Source organism: Anolis sagrei, chromosome 1 (genome assembly GCF_037176765.1).
Source record: "Anolis sagrei isolate rAnoSag1 chromosome 1, rAnoSag1.mat, whole genome shotgun sequence".
Classification (NCBI taxonomy): Eukaryota; Metazoa; Chordata; class Lepidosauria; order Squamata; family Dactyloidae; genus Anolis; species Anolis sagrei.
In genome coordinates this window covers 179,086,695-179,099,976 of record NC_090021.1, presented here as the reverse complement: position 1 = coordinate 179,099,976, position 13,282 = coordinate 179,086,695, and the positions used below count along the sequence as shown (strand labels likewise).

At 40.2% G+C, this 13,282-nt stretch overlaps 1 protein-coding gene across 2 annotated transcripts in view; it reads right to left on the bottom strand.

Moving 5' to 3' along the window:
• GTF3C3 (general transcription factor IIIC subunit 3) overlaps positions 1–12,678 on the bottom strand; it is a 30,137-nt gene extending 17,459 nt beyond the window's left edge. Inside the window, exons 1-8 of one of the 2 annotated variants that reach the window (XM_060780878.2) lie at positions 12,435–12,678; positions 7,713–7,818; positions 6,110–6,306; positions 5,132–5,255; positions 3,954–4,145; positions 2,286–2,451; positions 1,267–1,414; positions 57–132 (exon numbers count right to left, since the gene is read on the bottom strand). In XM_060780878.2, the coding sequence (XP_060636861.2) occupies positions 57–132; positions 1,267–1,414; positions 2,286–2,451; positions 3,954–4,145; positions 5,132–5,255; positions 6,110–6,306; positions 7,713–7,818; positions 12,435–12,536 (1,111 nt within the window). In that variant the 5' untranslated portion in view covers positions 12,537–12,678. The remainder of the gene's footprint in view (positions 1–56; positions 133–1,266; positions 1,415–2,285; positions 2,452–3,953; positions 4,146–5,131; positions 5,256–6,109; positions 6,307–7,712; positions 7,819–12,434) is intronic. The other variant, XM_067470742.1, reaches the window with a different exon arrangement.
• Positions 12,679–13,282: the final 604 nt, after the last annotated feature.

The following is a 13,282-nucleotide window of genomic DNA, read 5'->3' as shown; positions in this document are numbered from 1 at the left end:
ATCATGCACTACGGATAGAGAAAGCTGAATGCAACAAAACCTAAAACTCCAAGTACCTTCATCTTCTTCTGCTGGAGAATTTCTTTCTGACCCTTTCTTCTCCAATACAATCCCTGAAAAATCTGTAATAACCTAAAAATAGAAGCAGTTCTTGACATAAGAAAATGAAATGAGTCCAGTGTAAAAGGAGATCTGAGAAAAAACAACTTGGAAGTAAAACGAAGAAGAAATTCATCTGTTCAAGGGAGAAAATGGTAATGTTCCATTAGAGCAGTGGTTCTCAACTTGTGGGTCCTCAGGTGTTTTGGCCTACAACTCCCAGAAATCCCAGCTAGTTTACCAGCTGTTAAGATTTCTGGGAGTTGAAGGCCAAAACATCTGGGAGCCCACAGATTGTGAACCAGTGCTTTAGAGGATTGTACCAACTCAGAGTATAAGTGGAAAACTGTTATGTGAAAGTGCCATATATCAAGAAAAATTCAAGGTGAATATTGGGACTTTGAAATCCCGCTTAGGCTGCATCTACACAGCCATATAATGACTGCAATGAACTGGATTATATGAGTCTACCCTGCCATATTAGCCCCCTGCTAGCACAGCAGGTTAAACCACTGAGCTGCTGAATTTGCTGGCCAAAAGGTTAGTGGTTCGAATCTGGGGAACAGGGTGAGCTCCCACTGTTAGCCCAGCTTCTTTCAACCTAGCAATTTGAAAACATGCAAATGTGAGTAGATCAATAGGTACAGCTTCTGGAGGAAGGTAAGGACACTCCATGCAGTCATGATGGCCACATGACTTCGAAGGCGTCTACAGACAATGCCGGCTCTTTGGATTAGAAATGGAGATGAACACTAACCCCCAGAGTTGGAATCGACTAGACTTGATGTCAAGGTGAGACCTTTACCTTTACCTTTTACCCTGCCATATAATCCAGTTCAATACGATTAATCTGCATTCTGAAACTGGATTATGTGGCAGTGTAGATCCAGCCTTAGTTTCCTCCCTGAAACAGAAATTTAGGAGTGACATAGTTCTGTGATGGAGACAGACTTGTTCACTAGAGACCCATAACTGAGCAATACAGACACATCCAGTTTGTAATGGTTAGCAATCAGGTGTGATTTCAAGGTTTTATGTGGCCATACTGAGCAACTTTCCTAAATGTATTGCTCCAGATTATTTTGGATAAGGGATATACCTGCATATATTCAGGCTCTCCTAATGTGTTTAAAATGGCAAGCCATTATAGAAAATTAATCTGCTTACTGCCAATGCTTTATCATACTGTTTGTTAGAAATATACAGTTCAGCGGCTATATTAACATCTTCCATGGATACGAGATTCTGATGTTTACTAAAGGCTTCCTCCATTATCTCAATAGCAGCAGTGATGTCATTGGCTTCATAATAACTCCTGCAAAAAACAGCAGTAAAGGGAGCATTAGTAAATACAGATAAACAACTCATTGGACTGTAAAGGAAATTAATGCTCTCTGGAGAACACAAAATGTCCTGCAACAAAGGACATCTATCATGATAAATATTTGAGAATCCTATCACTTATGTGTGACTGAACGTGAAAGACAGATGTATCTCTGTATTTGCATTATAATTTATTGCTTTTATGTGAACATTACACCTTATCATGGCCCAGGAGGACCTGAAGGGACCCCAGGCTTATATAGCTGAGGAGAGACATCAGGGGCTTTTAGTCCAGCATCTAAAACCTCAAAAAGTGGGGAATCTGGTTTGAAAAAAGATTAATAAACAATGGTGAAAGAGAGGGGAGGGGGAAAGCATGGAAGTCCAGTGTTATGATAGACTCATTTGTGTCTCAGGCTGGATCTACACTGTCCCATATGCCCGGATCTGATCCCAGGTGATCTGCTTTGAACTGGATTATATGAGTATACACTGCCAGATAATCTGGGATCGGATCCTGGGATATAGGGCAGTGTAGATCCAGCCTCAGTGAAAGAGGATGGGGAACCTCTGGCCAATAAAGTGAATACAAACCATGGGAGACTCTCACTGGACCTGCAACTTTCCCAGTGACCTAACTACCAATCAGAGATAAACTAATTTCCCTTCTTCTCTTCTGTCCATTGTTTATGTTTTTAAATGCATTTTAACTGTACCCTCAACTCGCTTCTGACATGATAAATATCAATTGAATCCCTCACATTCATATAAGATGTTTTACTGGTGGCAAGAAACACACATTTTGGGATGGCATGAGGGATGCTATGATACATTTGAATTGAAGCGTTAGATCAAGTGCTTACTTTGCCATGTCTCTGGCCAAATGCATAAAGCGATCTCCATCCTGAGGGGTCAAAAGATTTAAAATGCGCCTGTAGCCATCCATCGCCAGTTTATGCTCCCCCAACTGTTCATAGAGACTCGATCTTTCCCACAAGTAGCGTACATTTGTGGGATCGTATTTCAGAGCTAAAAAAACAAAAAGGGAATGATAATACCTGATAATGTTATAATAGGTGTTATTTGTAATGTCAACACAGCAGAACTATTTCATTTTTGCAAAAAAGAGACAAATTGCTGGAGATGAGAGAAACAGAGTGCTCTTTTCCTATTAGGCAACCCTCATGTTCCAGTGCATTATTCACTCAAGGTTACTCCCTATTTCTGCACATTTTCCCCACATACTTCATAAATCCAGTAACATGAATCAACATTAACAGGCCATATATTATACAGTGACCAGAAAACTCTGAGTGTAAGTTGCTTATTAGTTTAACAAGTCTACCTTTAAACTAGCATATTTACTCAAATCTAATGCTCACCTTTTTAAAGCTGAATTACCTTCCAAAAATTAGGGTGCGCATTAGAGTTGCGTAATATGATAATCTTAGCCAAAGCAAAAGAGGAAGCTGCTTCAGGAGCACCTGGAGTTCCTATTTGAGGGAAGTCATCTCTAATCTAATGGCCATGGCTCAATGCTATGCAATCCTGAGATTTGTAGTTTGGTGAGGCATCAGCATTCTTTGGCAGCCCCTCTAATCCCAAACTACAGACCCCATGAGCCCATAGCATTGAACCAAGGCAGTTAAAGTGAATTCATTCTACAGCATAGGTGCAACCCATGGTTTTCTTTGCAATTGCTGAAAGCTTTGGTGTTCTAACACTTTTGTTTTAAAAGAAGGATTTCTAAGAAGGCAGCCACCATAATCTGCACCTTTTTTGGCCAAATTACAAAGAGTGCACTTTTTGACACTGTGCATTAATTTGCCAGCAAATACTTTTTTTTGATTTCAGGGTTTTGAAAAGTGAGTTGTGCATTACGTTCTATGGTGCATTAGACTCGAGTAAATACATAACATACAATGGTCACTTCTTGACAACTGTATCTCATCTTAATAAAAGGAGGAGATACCACTTATGCAGTGCAATCAAAAGCTGAGGTGCCAACAAGCCTTGTGTTCACACGTGCTGCTCCTTTGATGATCCAGAGGGTATGAAATCAACCACAGCTTCCTTTTATCTGAACTGAGAAACTAGTTACCAAGATCTTGTTTTAGATCCCAGTTTCTCCTAGACTAGTTGTTCTCCACATGTGGGTCCCCAGATGTTTTGGCCTTCAACTCCCAGAAATCCTAACAGCTGGTAAACTGGCCAGGATTTCTGGGAGCTGTAGGCCAAAACACCCGGGGACCCACAGGTTGAGAACCACTGCACTAGAGTTAGCAAACATACTTAGAGGTTTCTGGTTTATTAGCTGTGATACCCATAGCTCAGGGGAGTTTATTTGTATAGGCAACAGGGTTTAGATATTTCGATTTATTAAGACGTTGTATCATTCTCTATGACACAGCTAAAATAAAAATTATGACAATAATAAAACTCACAAAGTGGAACATGGCACAAATCAATCAATAGAGAGGAAAGAAGGAAATGCTGTTAAAATTGTACTAGCTAAAAGCCATCTACTGCACCTTTTGCATAGCAGAAGATTGCCTGTTTAACATTGTCTTGCTCAAGCGACATTTCAGCCAGCCTCACCCACTCTTCAGTGTCACTGGGGTTTAAGTGAGCAGCAATCAGCTCAAACTGCAAAGACTTCTCCATGTCTCCTTGGTCTTCGTAAATCATGGCAAGGGTTGAAAATGGCTCATAAGCCAGAGGAGCTACAGGAAACAAAAGCAAGCATTTGTTAGGATTTGAACCAATGGTGTTATATCTCACTGCAGTGCCTCTCAAGCTACCTTATGTGGGGGACCTGCATTTTTTCCTCACTGATATTCCAAGGACTATCGCCATATTTATATCCCTTTCCTTCAACTCTTTCTTGTTTCCTGAAAACTTTCCACAGAGTGACAGTCAACAGCACTGCCTTAGCATATCTAAGAAAAAAGATCTCCACATTTTATCATGATTTAAAGATCTTCATGGACTACCAGTCTGGTTCTGCGTGCATTCCCAACTGCTGGCTTTCTTCAAAATACAACATTTTAATGTTGATTATGTTTCACTGTACTTTGTTTTATGTGTTTATTTGTATCCTTTTTTCATGCAATTAGTTCACTATTGTTATTATTTTGTATTATGTCATATTGCTTTGATGTATTTGCACTTGTTTGGGCATTGAATGTTTGCCTTTTCATGTGTAAATGGCCCTGTGTCCCCTTGAGGAGAGAGGGCAGTCTAGAAATAAAGTATTATTATTATTATTATTATTATTATTATTATTATATATGGTCCTTTACATAACATGGACCGGTATCAAATAGGGCAATAGTTATTTTGTACCATGGTTCCCATTATGTCAAACCACTAGCAGTAATGGAAGCTGTAGTCCAAAACACATGGGGACACCAGGGTTACTTATTATTTAATTAATTTCACACACTAATTTTACACACACCTTTTCACCTAAAATGGTTCCCAAACTTGCTTACAATGAGGCCAAAACCCTGATGAGAAAAAGATTTAAAATAGTTAAATAAGTCTTGCTGTGATCAGATATTGCAGCCATGTTACTTCTAAGGCAAACCCTGGAATATTTGGGAAGAGGTCCCCGATTAAGTATTAGGAAAATAGGAAGGCTTTGGCAGATGTTCCCTATAGGCAACAGAGGAGCCTTGGAGACCTCACATGTGCACACAGTAGTTACCTTGCCTTATGATTTCCATGCACATCAGAATGGCTTCCTCATGTTCTCCACGAGCAAACCGAATGTTAGCTTCACCCATGAGACCCCTCAAGGCACGTGGCAATTTACTGCGTGGACGTTTTTCCTAAAAAACAGAGAAAAACACATTTGATGCAATAAATTGTCTTTTAAAGCAGAGAAAGAGGTTTCAGTAGACCTCCTAAACCTGCCATGAGCCATTGAAATGTAACTGCATCAATTAAGATTCCAATCGCACATACACATGTCATTGTTCAAACCCAAAAGCAACTTCATTCATTACACTATGTAACAAGATTTTTGTTCCTGGGTTAAAAATGTAATTTCCTAATTGATTCTATCATAAAAACATGGGAAAAGTTTATTAAACTGCCAAAACTTTGTTTTTGTGGGACTTCCCGTTACAGTTTTTCAATGACGACCTCATCGAGTCTCAACCAATTCAACATAGTTTGTGACAGTCATATGTTTCTGGAGTATAACATGAAGTTTCTGGAGTATAACAACTACTTTCAAAGTATGTATCGCAAAATTAAACAGGAAATAACACTTTCGAACTAGGAACATAATTCTTTTCAAATTTTGTTATATAGTGTAATTTATGTTGAAAGAGCATCCCAGTGCAACCTCAGACATTTTGCACCCTGTAGAGATGTAGGATGGACAATGTTCTTCCTCTCCAGAAGCAATGAATTGAGAAAGGATTAGTGGCTCATGGTAGTCTCCATCACCCAACCATTTCACCCAACCATCTTAGTGCAGAGGAACTGAGCCTAGAGATGAGTACTCCAGGATGAAATCATTATCCACAACAGGTCTGTTAGAGGCCTCCTTCCACGCGAAGAGGTTTTTTGCAGGCCTGGAGGTTGTTCTCAATGCCCTGCTCCAAGAACACACCTCTTCATTGTATCTCAGCAACAAGCAAAGCCCAAGGAAGCCCTTGAATCTGGAAATACATACCTTCATCATTTTCTTTGTCTCTCTATTAAGCACCATCTCCAGGGCAAAGACATCCCCAGCTGTAGGCTGTGCAGCATTCTCCTCCTCCTCTTCCTCTTCTTCCTCCTCCTCCTCCTCTTCCTCCTCATCATTCTCTCCCATCATGGAAGCAAAGACACGATGGACAGATTTACTGACCCCTTCTGATGTTTCTTCTGCTTGAAGAGAAAAAAAGTACAAATTAATTTTGAATTAATCAGTGCTAGAAGAAATGGAGGAAATGGCAGTTTCTGAAATGACAAAAAGACTTCATTGGAAGAAGCTAGGGGAAAAAAGTAAGAATTTGCTGCACTGTTTTGGATCCAAAGTTCTGAGGCTGGGCTCATACGCACTTGACAACTATGGATTCTATACATACATGATAAATTGAGATAATTAGGGTGTAATTCTTGGTGAACATACATCACATTAACAGGATGAGATAGGATAGAGCACATTAACAAAATTAACACAGGTCTCTAAAATCAAGAACATTTATTTCTGTCTAAAATGTGGCACAGAATGTGCGCCCATCCCACTAAAGTTGATAGGGCTGCAACTCTAATCAGCAATCATTAGCATAAACAGTAGTGAAGGTCGATGGGAGCTCCAGTTCAACAATATACAGAGAGCCACAGATTCTCTGCTCATCATCCAAATAGTTGTATTTAGGATCACTTCCTACTCCTTTCAGTCACACCTCAGGACCTTGATGATGAAAGCAAAGCCTATAACACTATTTTTGTTCCTGAGTTATAAACGTCATTTCCAAATTGGTTCTATCAAAAAAACATGAAAAAAAATTATTAAATTGCAAAAACTTTGCTTTTGTGGGACATCCTACAGCACATTTTGCTATAGGTTTTCAATGAATATCTCAAAGAATCTCAACCAATTCAACATAGTTCGCACCAGCCACAAAAACAATGTTTCTGAAGTAGAACAACGACTTTTTAAAGAACTACCATACAATTAAGCAGAAAATGTCATTTTCAAACCAGGAACAATTTTTTTTCAAATTTTGTTACATAGTGTAATCATGCTTTGATTTTAGTTTTCACAGGAGCTGCTCAAGAACTTTCCTATAGTAGTCAAAAAGTACCCTAGGGTAAAGCAAACTATGTTTCTGACTTCTGGATTTTAACTCTCATTAACTTCATTATAAACTCATATAATTCACATATTCTCAGTTCTGAGTTCTTTTACAGCAGAACCCAGAAAGGGTAACAATAGTAAGGCAGGGTCAAATCAATCAAAGCCATAGCCTAGCTCTGTAACCAGTCCTTGTAACCAAACAAGTGAACCAGAAATTGGAAACATTACTTTTTGAGACTATTATCTCCCAGAATATCCCAGTCATTATATTCACTAGTCCTGCTGTTTGAGGGGTGGGAAGAAGTTATAGTACAAAAAGTCATTTGTTTAAGACCTGGAATAAGTAAGAGACAGCTCCTGGGATCATCCAATATATGTTTGCTGACTTCATTGTTGGAACTACATGATCTAAAATGTCACTTTACAAAATTGTTTTAGGAATTGGCATAACATGTTCCTTTGTTGGGACTGAAACAGTGAAATACCCTACCATCTGCTTCAGCATGAGCCTGAAGGCCAGTAGATGTTCCTTGTCCAGATGTAGAAGGTGCATCGAGGTCCTCAGCCTTCTCCTCAGCAACTCCACTTTCCTTATCCTGTAATAAAGAAAAGATTCATTATACAGAATGAACTGTTCATCTGGAATTAAGTCAAAAAACATTTTTCTTACAAAACTCTGCAGCTGACTCTCAGGTAAATTAAGCTTAGGTCCCAAACTTCACAATTTAACTACAAATTCTTTTAAAAAATTCCGTTCAACATTGCTTATATTACAGAGGGTTGGACAAATTGGGGCCTTTCCAAGATGTTCTTGGATTGCAACTCCCATCAACCTTTTCTCCATAGTCAATAGTGAGATATTACACTATGTAACACGAAATTTGTTCCTGGATTATAAATCTTATTTCCTAATTGGCTGTATCAGAAAAACATGGAAAAAATGTTTATTAAACTGCAAAAACTTTTTCTTTTGCAGGACATCCTGCAACACATTTTGCTATAGTTTTTCCATGAAGATCCCATCAAGTCTCAACCGAGTCAGCATAGTTTGTGGAAGCCACAAAATGAAGTTTCTGGAATATAATACCTACTTTCAAGGTAAGTACCACACAATTAAATAGGAAATAACACTTTCAAACCACGAACAGATTTTTTAAAAACATGTGTTACATAGTGTTATCCTTTTTATTTTATTTCAATAGTGCTGCACAATTAAACAGGAAATAGCACTTTCAAACCAGGAACAGATTTTTTTCAAATTTTGTTATATAGTGATTGAACTTGCAGTCCAATAATATTTCTAGAGATGCTCTTCATCCAACCCAGATCTAAGATTTCAACTGCTAACCCTGAAAAAGCTGTTCTGTTAAACTATGAAAATTGATCTTTATACTGCTATATTCAAGAAACTATATTATAGGAAGACCGATACTGCTCCTCACAATGTCTAACCTTTTCTTGATACCGTTTCCACTTCAACTGATTAAATTCAAGTAAAATGTTTGTATATCATCTTAAAGGAAATGATTCTGACAAGGCAAAATTTAATCTAAACACAACAAAACAACATTAATAAAATAATGCAGCCAGCTCAAGCTAAAAGCATACAGCTTGATAAAATGCAATATTCAAGTCTTAAGGAGCAAAAAATATATATATTTCAATTCAGAGGCTATCTCTGAAAAGGGCCAAAGAAAACAAGTGAATTTTACAAAGCCTTAGTTATAGGACCAGACTCATCCCACTAGTAAAATATTCAACAAGAAATCCTGTTGAGTGTTGCCAGTCTTTGAGTATATACAGCTGACCCTCCACATTTGGGGGTTTGATCTTTGCAGATTTGATTAAAATATTTTCTTTAGGAATGTCTAGGTCTTCTAGTGTGGCTCCATAGGCAATGTCTTCTGGAAACTGATCAATCATGCTGTAAGACAAAGAGATTCTGAGAGGAGTGTTATTTTTGGGGGGGAAAAAAACCCTATTGTTTCTTTGTAGTTTTTCTCCTTCACAGGAGTTATGTGCCCCTATCCCCAGAAAATGTGGAGGGCTGATTGTAGTTGCCTTGCTTGGTTGATGCAGAATTAATAATAACTTTGGAAAACTGTGCTTTCCCCTCCTGAGAGTGAGAGGTTAGTAGCAATGGTGGTTCCCTTCTCTCCATTTATCCTTTCCAACTTGACAGGGACGTTGACATACAGTGTAACCTTGACTTAAAGGCATCCCAATGTAAGAGTGTTTTGAGTTACAAGCCATCGCTTGGCCCCCCAGTTTCACTTTGACATAAGAGCAGCATTTTGAGTTAAGAACTAACACCAGAGGAAGTTCTAGTGCCAGAATATAGGGGTTCAAGGGAAACGCCTCTGTGCCTCATGCTCTTGTCTGCTTTGGGAGACTGCTGTCTGATTTGTTCTTATCCATTTTGAGGAACCTTGGGTTAGTTGATTTTGTGTGGTTTTTATTCTTTGTATGTTTAGCTTCACAAAGAGAGAGAGGGAAAGAAAGCCAGCATGGAAGGGAGGCTGAAATGAGTACAGCATGAAGAAAATGATGCTTCTGCCTCTTTGATTTGTGATTCCTTGCCACAACTTTGTGCTTCTACCATTTTAAATTTGATTTTTTATTGTTTGATATGAATGTGCATTTATACATTATTTACTATTTATAGAGTACCTTTTCTTATTTAAAAACATGTAACAAAATGGGAGGGAGAGGTTTGGGGGAATGAAACAGCTTAATAGTATTTCAATGGAAATTCACTTTGAGATAAAAGCATTTTGAGTTAAGAGCCTGCCCACAGAACAAATTAAACTCTTGACTCAAGGTATCACTGTATTCCATAACTGTGAAGCTTTTGCCAAAGAAGCTTTTCATTAGCATTTCTCAACCTGCCCTCAACAGCAGGCACAGAATCAGTGTTTTATCATGTGACTTCAAAGTGTGAACCACCAGCTATGGGTTGCAGCAACTCTTCAAGTAACTAGGGCTGTCAGAGCAAAAACTAGAGAGGACTCCTGTCCCTTTAATGGTTGTATAGAAGAGGGAATTTCAACTGGCGTTTGCTGTTACCTGGTCCCATGATAAGCAGCATCTGCTGAAATTTCCTCTTCTACACAACCACTAAGGATACAGGAAGTGTCTCCAATTTTCAAGCTGGCAACCCGACAAAAAAACACAATCCTACGTCATTTCAGACTATTTGTCCTTTTTATCATATTCTTCCGGACATGTTCACTTTGTATCATATCCTTCCTATGAAACTCTCTTCACTGAGAGATAGCAAAAGCCAACCTGTTATTGGCAAATTGTTAACATGAAGAAATGCCACCTGAGGGACAAACTGGAAGAAAGAAGTAAGGGCTTTTGTCACTCTTCAACTGTTTCTACTAGAAGCTGCTTTTTCTGTCCTAAAATTGTGATTGGACCACTACTTCAGCAGTCTGCAAACATCCAAGCTCCTTAGTGAGTACAGCATCAACATTAAAGAATGTTAACAATTTTAAAAGAACATTTCTTAAACTCAAATAACAGAGCAAGGTAAAGACCTCGTAAAATTGCACATGATCCTATAGCTATAACATTGAGCCGTGGCAGCTGAAGAGTGGCCAAACTGCATCAATTCTAGTTTTTTAATGGTTTTTTTGGTCAGGAGAGACTTGAAAAAAGTCGCTTCTGGTGTGAGAAAATTGGCTGTCTGCAAGGACGTTACCCAGGGGATGGCCAGATGTTTTGATGTTTTATCATCCTTGTGGGAGGCTTCTCTCATGTTCCTGCATGGGGAGCTGGAGCTGACAGAGGGAGTTCATCTGCGCTCTCCTCGGATTCAAACCTCCAATCCATTCTAGTGTGTTGTTGTTGTTTATTTGTTCAGTCACTTCCGACTCTTCGTGACCTCATGGACCAGCCCACACCAGAGCCCCCTGTCGCCCGCCACCACCCCCAGCTCCTTCAGAGTCAAGCCAGTCACTTCAAGGATGTCATCCATTCATCTTGCCCTTGGTTGGCCCCTCTTCCTTTTCCCTTCTATTTCCCCAGCATCATTGTTTTCTCTAAGTTTTCCTTCCTTCTCATGATGTGGCCAAAGTACTTCATCTTGGTCTCTAATATCCTTCCCTCCAATGAGCAGTCGGGCGTTATTTCCTGAAATAAGTCGCCATGTGCGACTTAGGGCATTTTATCCTAGCACTTAAGACCTGGCTTTTTACTAGAGCATTTGACCCATGTTAATTTTAATATTTGTATGTATGTGTTTTATCCTGTATAATTTCTGCAATGCAAATTGCCTGGAGCATCTCGGATGGTGGGCGATTAATAAGTAATTAAAGATGAGATGATGAAGTATGGACTGGTTGGATCTTCTCGCTGTCCAAGGCACTCTCAGCACTTTCCTCCAACACCACAGTTCAAAAGCATCTATCTTCCTTTGCTCAGCCATCCCTATCAGCCAGCTCTCACATCCGTAGGTGACTATGGGGAATAACATTGCTTTTACTATGCGGATCTTTGTTGCCAGTCTGATGTCTCTACTCTTTACTATTTTATCGAGACTGGACATTGCTCTCCTCCCAAGAAGTAAGTGTCTCCTGATTTCCTGGCTGCAGTTTGCATCTACAGTAATCTTTGCATCTAGAAATACAAAGTCTGTCACGGCCTCCATGTTTCCCCCCTCTATTTTCCAGTTGTCAGTGATTCTTTTTGCCATAATCTTGGTGGGTTTTTTTTATGTTTAGCTGCAACCCAGCTTTTGCGCTTTCTTCTTTCACCTTGATTAGAAGGCTCCTCAGCTTTCGGCCATCTAAGTGGTATCATCTGCATATCTAAGGTTGTTAATGTTTTTTCCAGCAATTTTTACCCCAGCCTTGCATCCGTCAAGCCCCGTACATCGCATGATCAAGTTGAATAGGTTGGGTGAGAGGATACAACCCTGCCATATGCCTTTCCCAATCTTGAACCAGTCTGTTATTCTATGGTCAGTTCTTACTGTTGCTACTTGGTCCTTGAGAGAAGGGGATTTGGTGTGCCCATTCTAGTGTAGATGCTCCTATTCTCTACGAAAGGGGACCCCAAGGGTTTACTGCTATAATACTAGTATGCCGTTTCTCCTCAATCATAGCATTGTTTGGGTCATTACGAAGCCAAAATGCGAGAAGTGTTGGGAGAGTGTGAAGGCCTAAAGGGATCAAGGCCTAGATTCAAGGGGAAGGCCTCTCCTCACCTTCCTTTCGCGGCCCTTTCGCTCTTCCCGGCGCCGCTCGAACTCCTCAAAGGAAATCTTCCCTTCCAGGTAGTCAATGAGCTCGGGGCTGAACCCCGACATTTTGGGACAGAAAACAAACACCAAAAAGGCCCGAGACTCCTTTGCTGAGGGACTGGAGCTAGGCGGGGAAGGGGGGACACATTTTGCGGCGGACCAACGGTCCCTCACTTAGAACAGTCCGGCTGAGCGGAGAGGGGAGAGAACTAGGCTGTGCAGCGATCTGCGCATGCGCCAGTAACATTCGCGCTGAGGCCTCAGCCAATGAGTTTCGCGGGCTTTGTTCTGAAGGTAAACAGAGACATCTACAAGTCTGACTTCTGAGGTAGACGAGGGGATATTGAATATATCATGGCCCCTTCCGCTCAGCTGAATAAAATCCCACATTATCTGCTTTGAACAGGAATATATGGCAGTGTGGACTGGGATACCCAGCTCAAAGCAGATATTGTGGGATTTTCTGCCTTGATATTCTGGGGACCCTTCCACTCAGCTGAATAAAATCCCACATTATCTGCTTTGAACTGGAATATGTGGCCACATCATGAGGAGACAGTAAAGCTTAGAGAAGACAATTGTGCTGGGGAAAGTGGAAGGTAAAAGGAAGAGGGGCTGACCAAGGACAAGATGGATGGATGGCATCCTTGAAGTGACTGGACTGACCTTGAAGGAGCTGGGGGTGGTGACGGCCGACAGGGAGCTCTGGCGTAGACTGGTCCGTGAAGTCACAAAGAGCCGGAGACGACTGAACGAATGAACAACAACATGTGGCCATGTGGACTCAGGGCCCTTCCACACAGAATATCAAG